The sequence below is a fragment of the Perca fluviatilis genome, chromosome 2 (genome assembly GCF_010015445.1).
Source record: "Perca fluviatilis chromosome 2, GENO_Pfluv_1.0, whole genome shotgun sequence".
Classification (NCBI taxonomy): Eukaryota; Metazoa; Chordata; class Actinopteri; order Perciformes; family Percidae; genus Perca; species Perca fluviatilis.
In genome coordinates, this window is record NC_053113.1 from 34,491,384 (window position 1) to 34,507,847 (window position 16,464).

General features: G+C 39.7%; 2 protein-coding genes across 2 annotated transcripts; both read right to left on the reverse strand.

Annotated features, from left to right (window-relative positions):
• Positions 1-1,873: 1,873 nt before the first annotated feature.
• LOC120548858 (extracellular calcium-sensing receptor-like) lies at positions 1,874-6,160 on the reverse strand. The gene is made up of 8 exons (XM_039785380.1): positions 6,048-6,160; positions 5,319-5,613; positions 4,934-5,223; positions 4,350-4,645; positions 3,779-3,984; positions 3,430-3,651; positions 2,869-2,992; positions 1,874-2,778 (listed from the first exon to the last, which is right to left on the reverse strand). Exons 1-8 carry the CDS (start codon positions 6,152-6,154, stop codon positions 1,874-1,876), a joined length of 2,445 nt encoding a protein of 814 aa, XP_039641314.1. The 5' UTR covers positions 6,155-6,160.
• Positions 6,161-6,953: 793 nt separating this feature from the next.
• Positions 6,954-15,755, reverse strand: LOC120548955 (extracellular calcium-sensing receptor-like). Its single transcript, XM_039785461.1, has 8 exons — positions 15,682-15,755; positions 15,043-15,337; positions 14,669-14,958; positions 14,138-14,433; positions 12,848-13,053; positions 10,739-10,960; positions 7,951-8,074; positions 6,954-7,858 (listed from the first exon to the last, which is right to left on the reverse strand). The coding sequence occupies exons 1-8, from the start codon at positions 15,738-15,740 to the stop codon at positions 6,954-6,956; spliced, it is 2,397 nt and encodes a 798-aa protein (XP_039641395.1). The 5' UTR covers positions 15,741-15,755.
• Between the last annotated feature and the right edge of the window lie 709 nt (positions 15,756-16,464).

Sequence of the window (16,464 nt, forward strand, 5' to 3'; positions counted from 1 at the left end):
ATAGAAAAATGAATACTGGCGAGGGGAGGGTTATGTCTAGGCCCCTGAAATAAATAACGAACAGTCCCTTACTGGGAATTTTATTAATTAAAAAAAATTTAACAATCCTTTTAACTGTTGCATTTTAAAGCTAGAGTGCAGAACTTTTGCATATAAATGGACATCATTTACATTATAGCCCTTGCCAAACAAGTTCACACATTGCGGATTAGGCTTATCATTGTCAGGGAAGGCTCTCTGTATTTCTCAGTCTACCATAATTGTGGTGTCTGGTGGCGACATTCCCCCGCTGGCGCATCAGAAGGATGCAGATACAGCTTATTTGTACTCAGTATGTCAGTCTACCTGTATTATGATACCTTGACAGACATGGAGAGGGGAGAGACCACAGCGATAGAGCATTACACTGGGGCAAAAAAGTATTTAGTCAGCCACCAATTGTGCAAGTTCTCCCACTTAAAAAGATGAGAGAGGCCTGTAATTTTCGTCACAGGTACACTTCAACTATGAGAAACAAAATGAGAAAAAAAAATCAAGAAAATCCCATTGTGGGATTTTTAATGATTAATTGGTAAATTCCTTGGTAAAAGAAGTATTTGGTCATCTACAAACAAGCAAGATTTCTGGCTCTCACAGACCTGTAACTTCTTCTTTAAGAAGAAAGAACTTCTTCTCCCGGCTTTGCCCCTCACCTTTCAATCTCTATTTGTTGCGGTTCTCAAAATCTGTTCACTACAGGAAATAAAGCAGGCCTGCTTGGTTCTTTCAAGGAATGATTGTAAAGATTTACAAAGAACATGTTTACAGCATTTACTATCTAACTAGGACGTTTTGGAACCATTTGGTGGGGATGCTGTGAACGAAGTAACCACGTCAATACACTGGTAAGAGGAAATTATGTTTAACCATGTATCCAGCTAATTTAAATAGCTCACGTTACTGTATTGTGTGAACAGTTAACTTCATTTAATATATTAATGAGAGGTTTTATTTTGCAAGGTGCAAAGGTTTCCCCAAAAGAAGTTCCTTCATGATACTATTTTGCAGAGACACCGTTGCTGCGTCTAGAACTTAGCGCCGCCCATGACAATTGCGATTGGTTTAGAGTAGTCTCGCATTGCCAGACATTCCTCCACAGCGCTGCAGAAGAGGCACAAAACAAAACACAAAACTCAAGACGTACTATACTTGTTTTCAATGGGCTTTGTTTGCTCTAAGTCGTTTTAATATACTTAAGTATTTTGTACAGTAATTGAGCTTACAAGTTTTTTTTTCTGTTTTAGATTTGTGGAAATAATACATTGCCTTGTATTTTTCCATTGCCATTTATTATTTGTTGTTGTTGTTTTTGGTGACATTACCGGTTAAGATTGTGCGGTTCACTTTAACTTGCATAGCACTATGGTCAACTCCAGGGGATCCTCCAGTTTTTAAACGTGCTACATCAATGAACTTGTCTTGCTAGCACTATTGTTTAGAAATTCTACATTAATTGCAACAGTTAGCTGAGCCATTTGGAGATTTAGGGATGGGTGCTATAACAAAATGAGAGAATTTTGTCTTCTGATGTTTCATATTCACACCATTTAAACTGTATTTTAGCCATAGCGACGTATTACTCAAATAGCAATGATTTTATGAATTGTACAGAAAGACCTCAGGACGGATGTTATGTATTTGGACTTTATTTATTCACTTTATTTTATATGTTTTAGTGCATGATGAAAAAGGTTTGTAAAGTACAACTAAGGACATTGACAAAATTACATTAAAATTAGGGAAATATTTGTAAATATAAATAATTGATGGATGTGCTCAGCATAAGCTTTATACTGTATGTTGCCATCTTAAATATTTCCAAACCTCAGATGTCTTAGGATGGATTTTTGTTCATTAAATGTTTCTTGGTGTTCTTCTCTGGCTTAAACAATATAATGAAACACTTTGGAGCAAATATACACAGTATTAGTCCAAAACTGGAGGCCAGAATGGCAAATATCTCCACAGCAACAGTAAATTTCCCAGGAGAGCTGAGATATGCAGGAATAAAGGTGATCCAGACTGCACAGAATATCAGCATGCTGAAGGTGATGAGCTTGGCCTCATTAAAATTATCAGGTAATTTCCGAGCTAGGACAGCTAACACAAAGCAAAAGACAGCCAGTAGGCCTATGTACCCGAGTACAGCCCAGAACCCAATAGCTGAGCCTAATGCACACTCCAGGATGATTCTCTTTTTGTATATAGTTAGGTTTTTCATTGGAAAAGGGGGGCTAAGACCCAACCAAATAGTACATATTAAAACTTGAATAAACGTGAAAGACACTACAGTCATTCTTTGCTGTGGAGGACCAAACCATTTCATCACATTACTACCTGGGAGTGTAGCTTTGAAGGCCATTAACACTACTATTGTTTTTCCAAGAACACAAGACATACAGAGGACAAAGGTGATTCCAAACGCTGTGTGGCGCAGCATGCAGGACCACTCAGAGGGTGCTCCAATGAAAGTTAATGAACATAAGAAACACAGAGTCAGGGAGAAGAGCAGCAGGAAGCTCAGCTCAGAGTTGTTGGCCCTAACAATCGGGGATGTCCTGTGACGATAGAACACAGCCGCTGTTATAATGGCCAGACAGGCGCCACCAACTGAGAATGTAGCCAGGATGACTCCTAGGACCTCGTTGTAGGACAGAAACTCTACAGGTTTGGGGAGACAAGTGTCTCTCTCTGCATTGGGCCAGAACTCCTTGGGGCAAGGGAAACAATCAGGGGAATCTGGAAAAAAAATACAAAAAGGGCTTTTAGCAGTTAATGTAGTTTGATGTTGAAAAGTACATCGCTATGGATTAGGAGAAAAACAAATACCTGTAGCATTGCTAATCTCTCCCTCAGGACACAGTATACAATCATAACAGCAGATGGGTTTTCCTTTTCGCAGTACTTTATGAGTTCCTGGAGGACAGCTGTCAGTGCACACTGACACAGGCACCTGGCAAAACAAACTCATACATATTCAGGTGTGCTCTTAAACTCTGAGGATTAAAGGATAGGTTCAAATGTTTTCCAAGTCTGTCTTCAATCAATACCCATATGTCAATATGTGTAGTGAAAAGTGTATTGGTCATTGTAACCAAACTGTAACCCCTCCTAAAGCCATGTCAATGTAATTACTGGGGGACAAAATACAACTGAAGCTCATATAATGATTCAGCAGTCTGAACTGGACAAATCAAGTGAATATGTTCCAAAGTTACAATATTTTAGATACTCTCTTTTTAAAGAAAATATAAAGGGGGACTCTCAAAATACTGTAACTTTGGAATTTCTTTACAGCCAATATGGACTTTACAAACATGGACCAAAAACACTTATCCTTCAAGATCGCCAAATTTTAATAAGTTAAATTATTGTTTTTGTGCTCCTTACTTGTGTCCCACCGTCCACCCAGGTGAGGTTCCTGTTGATACGGAACTTCTGGCTCACCGGCAGTGATGCATCGTAGTGCCCTACTGTTACCATCTCAATGCTGCCACTCTCACTTTTTTGCCAGTTAACCAGCTCGTATCTTGCCACAGGATCCCCGTTGGCATCAAATGACACATCATAACCATTTTGTGAAAAATGTACTTTCTTCAGCTGAGTAAGAACCTGTCAAGATGAAATAAAACAGTGAGGGAGAGCAAGGAAATAATGTTAAATAAAATGAATACCTCATTTCAGAGAAGGTACATTAAAACAAAAAAGGCATCAGCGTTTTTCCTTACATTCAACTGACCTCTTTGGACTCTATCCTAGTGAATTTTTCACACTGAGTTGTAGAATTTGTTTTCTGACACACTGGTTTATAAATGGCATGAGCTATTGCATAAACAGCCTTGTATACCATGTTAGTGATTCGAAGCTTAGATGTGTCAGTGTACGGGCTCTGGAGTGTCTTTATGTCTTCAGTTCCATCACATAATCTCTTATCTGTGGCTGCACCTGAGACACACAGAGACAGCATTATCATTCTTTCTTGTGTTTATTATTATTATTATTATTAAATTTTGGCTTTTCTTAACCTGCCATACATGGCTTGCAGAAACTCAATGTTTACTAGCTCTCATTAACAGAAATCAGGCATAAGACAATTGGTCACAATAGTAAAAGGCATACGATATCAACACCTTTTCCTTTGATGAACTACCTCTGTTTTAATGGGTTAAACTACATTATTTGAAATAATTCTCAGTATACAGTAACAGCCTACTTAGATCTATAAACTTTAACTAATACACATTAGTAAATACAATTTTTAATCTGTATTGAGCTTGGTGGCCTGGAGAGTCTATATACAACTTTCTCACTTTTTCCCAGCCTGCAGTTGAATGCATCCTCCCAGAACTCAGTAAGCACTGGAGAGGCAGCCACTTTAGAGGGAGAGAGATCCAGCAAGAAGTCTCTCAGACCTGGGATGACGGATCGCTCAATGCCAAATCCGATGGCTCCAGCACAGAAGCTGAACCTCAGCAATTCTGTGTCTGTTACCCAGGCTTCACTGCCTATCCACTGGCGAGGTGGGGAAGGCTCAAGCAACAGCTCCTCCAGCAGAAGCCTCAGATCTCCAGAGGCTGCAAATGCCACAACAACCATAGCGGTCGACCTGGAGAGAAATTATAGTGCATTGCATTATGTCTATGTCAGTAAAAAGATTTAAATTAGCGTTTTTAATTACGTATCAAGATAGTTCATACAAACATTAGATATACTTTAGTATTTGGTCTCACTGATAACAATATCAGTAATATATTTGAGAAAGTAACGTCATGAAAAAAAGATAAATTTCAGAATTTTCACTAATATAATAAAACAATCTTCAATATTATATTTGCCTAAACAATGATGTGCTTTTGTGTGCAGAAGGTCAGTGTTAACACAGGGAACATCAAACCTGCGGATAACGTCGGCTACTCTCTGGATCCTGCTACGTGGGTGGGTCCGATAGAAAGATTCTGAGTATTCCACACAGATCCCCTCTCTCTGTGCTGCGTCCAGAAAAGATGCCATACCATTATTGCCATAATCCGAATCTGACCGGACAGCACCTATCCAAGTCCAGCCAAAGTGTTTTACCAGCTTGGCCAGCGCGTCAGCCTGGAACTGATCACTAGGGATTGTTCTGAAGAAATTTGGGTACTGTTGCTTATTGGACAGACATGCACAAGTGGCAAAGTAGCTCACCTGAAGGGAAATAACAGTGTAATTATTTCACGGCACAGGCAAAAACAGAACTGTTCTGTATTACACAGAGTTTGCCAGAAATTCTGAATATTTACTTGAGGAATGTTAAAGGGCCCGATGATGCGCGACATGCTGATGGATGGCGAGGACCCAGACTCACCAACAACAGCCTTCACCATACCAGATTGTGAGCAATTGTCGGCAATGTAAAACACCGGGTCCAGACCATTTGAAAGCTGGAATGCCACGTGCACCGTCACGGGCACCGAGGCGCACGAGTCATAGATCTGATAACCGAGTTTGATTCCCGGCAGCAGCTCCGTGCTGTTGTTTATCTCCTCGATGGCGAAGATCATTGCGTGTGAGAAGCGCAGTTCACGGGAGTCAATGCTGCACACAAACACTCATGTCACTGTTCAAATTTACAGTTCCCTATTTTAACAGAAAATACATCAAACGGGAGAAACAACCACCAAAATCCAAAACACAGGATTAGATATCGGTCCAACATTCATAATAATCAAATGCATAGAATCAACTTAATCTAAAGTCGTTTTTTCCATCTAGGTTAACAATTATAATTCAGTTGTTAAACTTATATGTTAAAAAATACAAAAATCTAATTTTTCATATCTAGTATTTTCAACTGCGAATATTACCTACTGATTTGTAAATGTATGTGAAAAAAAAGATTTGTTTGTTTCGTTTTTTGATTCTATACAAAACTTTTCCAATATAATTGTATTCACATCATACAAATCAAAACATTTCTATCCTCACACAGACTAACATCCTCTTATCCCCCACTTCTCCCTCTTACTAACCTTCCTGTGCATCTTAGTGGCTCAGGCATGGTGGTGTAGTTATGCTTCACTGTTTTCATGTAGTGATGTATAGAGAACACACCCCCAATAATGTAGTCACCATCCATTGAGAACACAGGGAGACGAGTGGTACCCTGGAGCTTACATTTCACATTTGCGCCAATCCTATCCTGAGTAAGCCCAGTCCTTTGTTTAACATCATCCTCAGAACCATCTGAGTTCAGCCCACACAAACCCAAAGACAGGATCAGGCCAATACAGAGAGCAGAGATCTCCATCGCTCAACTATCTGGATGAGAATACTGTGTCTTTACACTGGTTTATATAGATTTTCAGACAAAAGCTTCCCTCCTACTATGGTACATCAGCTGACTGTACATCAGACAGAGGATGCCCTCACCCATTGGTCTTTGATGCAATATTGTCAAAGCATATTTTGTAGGCTGTACGTACAAAATAATCTGCATTAAGTGTCCATGAATCTTCCAATGTAAGCACCAGATATAAAATTTTTGTCCTACCCTTTCATCTTTTTCGATTTGTTTGAGCTCATTACAGTTAAGCCTAACACTTGTGTACCTTTAATGGGCTGTGCTGTTTATTTGCATATTAAGTAAGGTGGATACAGAGAATTATTGAAATAGAAATTATTTTATAAAAACGAAAGAACCACACATTTACGTTGTGAATTTTAACTATTTTGTTTCAAATTTTCAGCCTATTATGAAAGAATATTTGTAAAATAATACATCAACATCTTAATACGACATTCACAAAATGACAATTAAAAAATATTGAATATGAAATAAACATTTTAAACAAGAAGATGAAGACGGTGTTGGATGTGCTAAGCATAAGCTCTATACTGTATGTTGCCATCTTAAATATATCCAAAGCTCAGATGTCTTAGGATTGATTTTTGTTCATTAAATGTTTCTTGGTGTTCTTCTTTGGCTTAAACAATATGATGAAACACTTTGGAGCAAATATACACAGTATTAGTCCAAAACTGGAGGCCAGAATGGCAAATATCTCCACAGCCACAGTAAATTTCCCAGGAGAGCTGATATATGCAGGAATAAAGGTGATCCATACTGCACAGAATATCAGCATGCTGAAGGTGATGAGCTTGGCCTCATTAAAATTATCAGGTAATTTCCGAGCTAGGACAGCTAGCACAAAGCAAAAGACAGCCAGTAGGCCTATGTACCCGAGCACAGCCCAGAACCCAATAGCTGAGCCTAATGCACACTCCAGGATGATTCTCTTTTTGTATATGGTTAGGTTTTTCATTGGAAAAGGGGGACTAAGACCCAACCAAATAGTACATATTAAAACTTGAATAAACGTGAAAGACAATACAGTCATTCTTTGCTGTGGAGGACCAAACCATTTCATGACATTACTACCTGGGAGTGTAGCTTTGAAGGCCATTAACACTACTATTGTTTTTCCAAGAACACAAGACATACAGAGGACGAAGGTGATTCCAAACGCTGTGTGGCGCAGCATGCAGGACCACTCAGAGGGTGCTCCAATGAAAGTTAATGAACATAAGAAACACAGAGTCAGGGAGAAGAGCAGCAGGAAGCTCAGCTCAGAGTTGTTGGCCCTGACAATCGGGGATGTCCTGTGACGATAGAACACAGCCGCTGTTATAATGGCCAGACAGGCACCACCAACTGAGAATGTAGCCAGGGTGATTCCTAGGATCTCGTTGTAGGAAAGAAACTCTACAGGCATGGGGAGACAAGTGTCTCTCTCTGCATTAGGCCAGAACTCCTTGGGGCAAGGGAAACAATCAGGCGAATCTGAAAAAATTAAACAAAAAGGGCTTTTACCAGTCGTAATGTATATTTGATGTTGTACAGTACACTGGCTATGGATTAGGAGAAGAAAATACCTGTAGCATTACTAATCTCTCCCTCAGGACACAGTATACAATCATAACAGCAGATGGGTTTTCCTTTCTGCAGCACTTTACGAGTTCCTGGAGGACAGCTGTCAGTGCACACTGACACAGGCACCTGGCACATAGAGAGAAACAAACTCATACATCTTCAGGTGTGCAACAAATCCTTTTTAATCCTGACTTAAAACAGTACTTATGTGTGAATGTGTATTGTCAATATAACTGCTCCAGTTTTGTCCAAAATGGGTTCAGCTGAAGCTAAAATTAGGTTTCTGCAGTCTGAGTCCAAAGTTACTGTCTCTTTAGTACAAATTCCCTTTTTCTTTTGTTATTTTTGTCAAGTCAAAACCATCCCTGTAACAGTTTGTTCTCGTTTTGTCTAGGTTTTACAACAAAGCTGAGTTATACTTGCTACCCTTTATTACTAAGAGCCAATGCTAGGCCGCCTGGACCAGGCCAACTCTCTCCAGAGACCTAAACAGCTCCCTTATCTGTCTGACGTGTTTATCCTAGGTTTCAATAACCTGCTGTTTAAAGGTGCAACGGACCCCTCACCTCGTGACCAAAAATGACTTTAAAAGAACTGAAACTGAGAGACTCAATGGAAGCATCCCAAACAGTAAATAACAACGGGATGGCCTCATCCCACTCCGTCGGATGTGCTTCAACAAAGGTCCTTATCATGCTCTTTAATGTGCTATGACTGCTCTATACATGTAGCTCCCTGTGACTGCGGATGGTACGCAGATGAATACCTAGGCTCCATTTTCATTGTTACTCAGCCATCACTCAGGCATTCATTACCTTGCTTGGATTGAAGCAAAGGCCCAACACAATCATTATGATGTAACAGTTCAGATGTGTTTCAGCAAGATTTCTGCTCATGTTCAAAACTTGTGCACATTCAAAATATAACTCATCCTGTCTGTGTTCTCCGAGATTTGGATAGTTGTGATATTTTGAGAAAAAGTCCACCTGCCCTATAGTCTAAACTTTGTGTTGCCTACATTTAAAATTACATTTGGGGTTACAGTCAAAACCTTGTGCACGTCAGCTTTACAATCAGGGCTACAGTCACAACATTCAAGGCTGAATCCCCGGAAAAATGACCTGGAGAAACCGATGTCGTTACTGTTCTCATCCATGACACACAAGGCCTGTGTCTGCAGCAACTAAAACAGTTCTAACATTACCTACCTATTCGTCAGAGAACAATAAACTCTGTCTGTGATGGAAGTCGGACTCAAGTGGCTAATCTGATCACCAAATTGTGCGCCTCTCTAATTAAAGCCTGGCTGCGCACACTTTTTGAGCTCTTTATGAGCTAAAATATCAACTCTGTTGCCCTTCCCAACAAATACAGTTGCTCAAACTAGGCTTGATGAAGCTGAAAAGTAAACAGTAAACAATGCTATTTAGAAAACTGAAAGACTTCAGCTAATGGGCTAATTGCTAACTGACTAGCAGGGTAACTGTCACTGCTACAAACGAATCATCACTGTTTTGATCCGGACGAGCCCCCAAATCAATGTTACTTCAAAACCCTCCCTGTAACTGCTGGTTCTCGTTTTATCTGGGTTTCCCAACAGAGCTGAATAATGCTCCCAATCCTTGATATCTGTTTTTCAGAAGTCTTATGCTTTCGCTCCGGCTGACTTCTTTGGCAGGGCCTCTGTTTTTTTCCTGATTGGCCAGCCCGATCTCCAGCCTTCGTCACTCGGTGAAGACAGTTCATTTAGTGTAGATTGAAACGTGGACATAACGTAACATAAACGGATAGGGAGAAATATCAATTAGCTCAGGAAACGCTGATACTCTTGTGCGGTCTGTCTCCTCGACACCCCAGACCGAACCTCAAAACCCTCTTTCGCTTCCGCTCTAATTCCTATGACGGAGATAGGCCACACCCACCCCATCTGGGCAGCCAATAAGCCTACAGGATGGGATTATAACACTATCCATCTGTCGGAGCTCATGAAGGGAACACTTTTTTGAGGTTAGAGTGTGTGTACGTTAGTTACGTAAGAAATCCCAGAGATCGCGTTGTGTTTCTTTTCATTACGGTTACCCGTTCAGAAGTCAGAGACGATGTAAGTTTGTACTCTTTCTATTTAGCTATTGTTGCAGAGGAAGCTATTCCTGAGTTGTTTCAGTCTGCAGTGAGTACTGAATGTTAACCGTTTGACCCTGTGATGTGAAGCTGCTAGTTTATCTGGATGTTTGACCCTGTGATGTGAAGCTGCTAGTTTATCTGGATGTTGCTAGCTTGCTAACTTTCCTGTAGCTACATCACACATGTTAGTGTGTGATACGTTTTTTGGGGCTTTAATCGTTACTGTGCTGGAGATGATGTTCATTTTACTTGCACAGTGTGATAACTGTACATTTTATTTCAGTATTTGTTAATATTTGTTATTTTTAATATATTTAATATTTGTTAATTCCTTTGGCTGCAGCCTTAGGCTAAACATTTGACATAATATAAACAATATGATAGTCAAACTTTTGACTGCTTTCTTTAATAACTAAATAACACAATACTTGTATTTTACTTTCAGTACTTGAGTAGTAGATTTTAAAATGAACTACTTGCAATACTTAAGTACAAAAAATGTTGAATACTTTAGTACTTCTACTTAAGTGTACTCAAGTCACTTTTTTGATAGAGCACTTGTACTTTTACTCAAGTATGGGTCTCTAGTACTTTATACACATCTGCATATCATACCCTTTAGGATCACCAAATTTGTTGTTAAATTATTGCTTTTGTGCTCCTTACTTGTGTGCCACCATCCCCCCAGGTGAGGTTCTTGTTGATACGGAACTTCTGGCCCACCGGCAGTGATGCATCGTATTGCCCTACTGTCACCATCTCAATCCTGCCACTCTGACTTTTTTGCCAATTAACCAGCTCGTATCTGGCCACAGGATCACCGTTGGCATCGAATGACACATCATAACCGTTTTGGGAAAAATTTACTTTCTTCAGCTGAGTAAGAACCTGTAAAACAGTGAGGAAGAGAAACTAAATCATAAATAAAATGAATATTTAATTGAAGGGGTGATAGAATGATTATATAGGGTATTTCACACTGTTCCTTAAGGTCTCCTAATAGGGTATGTAACATTGGTTGGGCTGAAAATGGCCCAAGTGCTTGTCTGTGGGCCACTAACTACCCTGTGAATATGGCCCTATTTTGAACAAGAGCTTTTCTTCCAAATATGGTATGCTCATGAATATTTAAATGAGCTGCGCACTGATTGGTTGAGCAACCCACATACAAATACATTAGAGATGTAGTGGAGTAGTACTGCTGTTTCGTTATTTCGTTACTACTATTAAATTCACTTCTGAGACTGTTTTATGCGAGAAATCAACTACATAAAGCTCAAATATGAAAAAAGTGATGGCTAATTGCAAATTTGGTAAGGACTTCAGGAGCTCCACACAGTCTGATGAGCCCAGGGCAAAGTCACCGTTTCTGGGTTAGTGGACTACCGGGGCTTGGGGCTCCGCGGAGCTGGCCGACTGCCGGCATAGTATATTTACAGTTTGAATTTTGTCACGCCACTTATATTACAGCTACCCCAAGATCTTACAAAGCTAACACTTGTGTCCGATTTAAATTTAATGCATTTTTGTGAAAATGAGGGGTTTCGTTAGCTGCTAGTGTCCCTTCAATCCAATGGGTAAAGATAGCGGCTAGCTAGCTACACTATCGGCATAACTATAGTATATTTACACTTTGAATTTTGTCACAGCATGTATATCACAGCTACCAAAAGGTCTTACAAAGCTTAGCTAACACTTGTCTGATTTCAATTTAATGCATTTTTATTAATTTCAGAGGTCTCGTTAGGAGGAGGCTAGCTAGCTCTCATTGATGGACTCCAGCTCACCGCGGGCTCTATCAATGAGACTCGTGGATAACAGGCGTTTATTTCCCCAATCGTTTGTTTAAATAACTTAACACACATATGCATTATAAGATTAACTGGAACCTGTGGTAAGAGATTGCAGGCGTAACAAGCTCGCTGACCACACTCTCAGTCACACTCCGGCCATTTAGCAGGAAGAGGAGAGGGAGAACATCGAGCTGCAGGCTGCCGGCCGTGACGGAGCTCAATCTAGCTCACAGCAGGCCGGGGTCTGTGAAGGACAGGCCAGGCGGCAATGTAGCAACCCAGGCAGCACCGGCTGCTGAACTCCGACACACAGTTGGACAAAATTTGCAATTAGCCATCAATTTTCATAAAACAACCCATATTTGAGCTTTACATAGTTGATTTCTCGCATAATAAAGTCTCAGAAGTGAATTTTGTAATGGAATAGCAGAGATCTGCACGACCTAGATTCTGATGACTACCTGATCTCAGCTCAGTTGTGTAGCCTATGTAAATGTTGTAAAAGACTAGAGCCAGATGAGGAGGAGGGATTTGCCCGTTTTCAGAGGCAGTTTCAAATTGTGAGATTTGCAGAGGAAAGAGGTGTCAATGGGATTTTTAGGTTCTATGTATGTCCTATTTACCCACCAAACTGTCATTTTTCAACTATGACAAGGTAAAATCGGTTTTGCATTCTATCACCCCTTTAAAGAATTGGTACATTAAACCAAAAAGGGCATTGGGGTTTTCACTTATGTCAACCCTTATGTTGTCACGATTGTGAGTTTTTGTTGTTGGCAATTACCGATAATTTCATCTAAATGATGTTTATTCGCAAATAATTCCATAAAGAAGTGTCAAACATGGTAACAATTTATGAAGTTGACTAAAAAGATATACAATTGGGTAATCATTAAGAGGCTACTTTATGCCTTATAAACAAGCAAACCGGAGGACAACAAATGCATGGTTGACGGGAAGACAATACAAGGGTTAAACTGACCTCTTTGGATTCTATCCTGGTGAATTTATCACAGTGAGTTGTAGAATTTGTTTTCTGGCACACTGCTTTATGAATGGCATGAGCTATTGCATAAACAGCCTTGTAAACCATGTTAGTGATCCGGAGCTGAGATGTGTCAGTGTAAGGGCTCTGGAGCGTCTTTATGTCTTCAGTTCCATCACATAATCTCTCGTCTTTTGCTGCATCTAAAAACACAGAGACAGAGAAAGGTGCTTTTTAGCCTTTAAATTATCATTCTTTCTTTGTGTTTTATTCTTTTTTGTTCCATGTAACCTGCCAAACATCCCTTTGTAGAGACACGTAACTATATTGTTTATTTAACATTATACTTCAAAGCACAGTTAATTTCTTTCTTGCAGGAAAAAGGCCAACAAGATTATGAGAGACCCAAATCACCTCAGCCACCTGCTGCCATCTGACAGGCCCTAATGCAGCATCTGGTTGGTCCTGCACTACCAGGCTCAGGGACAACTTCATCACACAGGCAATAAGACTGCTGAACTCCTGAGCTCATCACTATGATACTGTCACTTTACCATTGCACCTTACTTACTTTATAACTTCTACATCCCTGCTGACAATAGTTTTTGTATTTGCAATCACTGTACGCTGCATTTATCACATATATATTTTATTTAAAACTTCATATTTTAACCCTATATTTTAACTTTGCACTATTTAATGTACTGATTGATTGTCAGTCTTGATTCTCATTTTTATTGCATTATTTAGTTTTTATATATTTAATGAGCATTGTTGGAGAGAGCCTGATATCTAGATTTTTCTTGCCAGCTACTGCTTCTCTGTAATTGTTGTGCATATTACAATAAAGAAATTAAAAATGAAAAAAAATTATCAGAAATCGCTTTAACTAACATTTCTTGTATTGTAATTAATACATCAAATAAATATAAACAAAAAATTTTTTTGGTGGGAAGGAAGGTGTTTTGTTGTTTCAGTGTTGACATTAGGAAACCACTGCAGCAACGTTCATAAAAAAATCTTCACCATAAAGCAAATTGCTTAAACTTGACCTGAAAGATAATCATAACAAGCGCAATTATTCACAGAGATTAGCTGCACCTTATGTCCACCTCATGTCTTTGATCATTATTGGTAATTTCCCTGTCATTCCGGGGTTTGGTCTTAAAGCAGCTGCTGAATCTTTAACACAGGAGATTCCAATCAGAGAATCAAAAAACAACACAACCACAAGAATCCAACTGTGAGTGTCTCTCCTACATTTTAAAATCAGCCCAACTTTCTCACTTTTTCCCAGCCTGCAGTTGAATGCATCCTCCCAGAACTCAGTAAGCACTGGAGAGGCAGCAACTTCAGAAGGAGAGAGATCCAGCAAGAAGTCTCTCAGACCTGGGATGACAGATCGCTCAATGCCAAATCCGATGGCTCCAGCACAGAAGCTGAACCTCAGCAATTCTGTGTCTGTGACCCAGGCTTCACTGCCTATCCACTGGCGAGGTGGAGATGGCTTGAGCAACAGCTCCTCCAGCAGAAGCCTCAGGTCACCAAAGTCTGCAAATGCCACAACAACCATCGCTGTCGACCTGGAGAAACATTTAAGTTTTATCAAGATAGTTAACGCATACAAATAGGACATAGGACAGCCTACTTTAGTATTTGGTCTGACTGACCATTTCTGACTAATACTTCAATAAATAAACGTGGTGAAAAAATAAAAATGTCCCAATAGATAATAAATAATCTTCCATCTTAAATTTTACAGAACATTTTTGCTGTGCTTTTGAGCGTAGGTCAGTGTCAACACAGGGAACATCATACCTGCGGATAACGTCAGCTACTCTCTGGAACCTGCTACGTGGGTGGGTCCGATAGAAAGATTCAGAGTATTCCACACAGATCCCCTCTCTGTGTGCTGCGTCCAGGAAAGACGCCATACCATTATTGCCATAGTCCGAATCTGACCGGACAGCACCTATCCAAGTCCAGCCAAAGTGTTTTACCAGCTTGGCCAGCGCGTCAGCCTGGAACTGATCACTAGGGACAGTTCTGAAGAAAGTCGGGTACTGCTGCTTATTGGACAGACATGCACAAGTGGCAAAGTGGCTCACCTAAAGAGAAATAACAGTGTAATTATTTCACGGGACAGGCAAAGTACAGCATATGACAGTTTCCCATGAAATCAAAATATTTACTTGAGGAATGTTAAAGGGCCCGATGATGCGCAACATGCTGATGGATGGCGAGGACCCAGACTCACCAACAACAGCCATCACCATACCAGATTGTAAGCAATTGTCGCCGGTGTAAAACACCGGGTCCAGGCCATTTGAAAGCTGGAATGCCACATGCACCGCCACGGGCACCGAGGCGCACGAGTCGTAGATCTGATAAACGAGTTTGATTCCCGGCAGCAGCTCCGTGCTGTTGTTTATCTCCTCGATGGCGAAGATCATTGCGCGTGAGAAGCGCAGTTCACGGGAATCAATGCTGCACACGGACAGTCATGTCACTGTTCAAATTTACAATTCACTATTTTAACAAAAAATAAATAAAACAGGAGAACTAAGCACCAAAATTCAAAACACACAATATCAGCCCAAAATTCACAATATCTAAAGATGTTATTTTTTATTCTGGTAAATAATTATTATTCAGTTGTTAAACTGAGTTACTATTCTATACTGTAAATATAATACCAATTAAGCATATTGATTTGGATTATTTAAGAATTTTAATTCTACACAAAACATTTCCAATACCATTGTAAGCACATCATACAAATCAAAACATTTCTATCCCTACACAGTATAACACTTCTACCTCTTACTAACCTTCCTGTGCATCTTGGTGGCTCAGGCATGGTGGTGTAGTTATGCTTCACTGTGTTCATGTAGTGGTGTATTGAGAAAACACCCCCAATAACATAATCACCATCCGTTGAGAACACAGGGAGAAGAGTGGTACCCTGGAGCTTACATTTCACAGATGAAGTCTGAGTGCTGACCACAGCACCAGTCCTATCCTCAGTAAGCCCAGCCCTTTGTTTAACATCATCCTCAGAACCATTCAAGGCAAGAGCTGAGTTCAGCTCACACAAACCCAGAGACAGGATCAGGCCGATACAGAGAGAAGAGATCTCCATCCCTCAACTGTCAGCATGTGGGCATACTGCAGGTGTTTTAAAGCTTCCCTCCTTCTACTGTACGTCAGTTTACTGTACATCAGAGCCAATATGAATGTTCAGTCCCTCTGAAAGACCTGTGCTTGACCAAAGTCTCCCCTTATGGCTAGATTTATTAAAGCAAAATATTTTGCATTTGATTATTCAATTTGAGATATTGTCAGTCATTTTTAATTTTAACTATTTCAGTCCCATATGAAACAATGCATATATGAAAATAATATTGAAATATAAATTATTTCATAAAAGAGAGACACATTTTTATCTTGTGAATTTGTACTTGTTTTATTCACTTAATTTTAAATTCCAGGCCACCAATGAAACAATCTTTGCAAAATAAGATGATACCATATTAGGAAATTCACAAAATGACTATTAAAAAATGTGAGAATGTTGAATTTAAAGAGAAAAACTATTTAAAATCAACAAGACT

Excerpts from the sequence above, each read along its gene's own strand:
- LOC120548858 (XM_039785380.1), bottom strand. The coding sequence starts at position 6,154 with ATGGATGGTGACTACATTATTGGGGGTGTGTTCTCTATACATCACTAC. Across the intron at positions 5,614-6,047 it reads CCACTAAGATGCACAGGAAG|CATTGACTCCCGTGAACTGC; the intron begins GTTAGTAAGAGG and ends GTTTGTGTGCAG. Across the intron at positions 5,224-5,318 it reads GGCCCTTTAACATTCCTCAA|GTGAGCTACTTTGCCACTTG; the intron begins GTAAATATTCAG and ends ATTTCCCTTCAG.
- LOC120548955 (XM_039785461.1), bottom strand. The coding sequence starts at position 15,740 with ATGAACACAGTGAAGCATAACTACACCACCATGCCTGAGCCACCAAGA. Across the intron at positions 15,338-15,681 it reads CCACCAAGATGCACAGGAAG|CATTGATTCCCGTGAACTGC; the intron begins GTTAGTAAGAGG and ends GTCCGTGTGCAG. Across the intron at positions 14,959-15,042 it reads GGCCCTTTAACATTCCTCAA|GTGAGCCACTTTGCCACTTG; the intron begins GTAAATATTTTG and ends ATTTCTCTTTAG.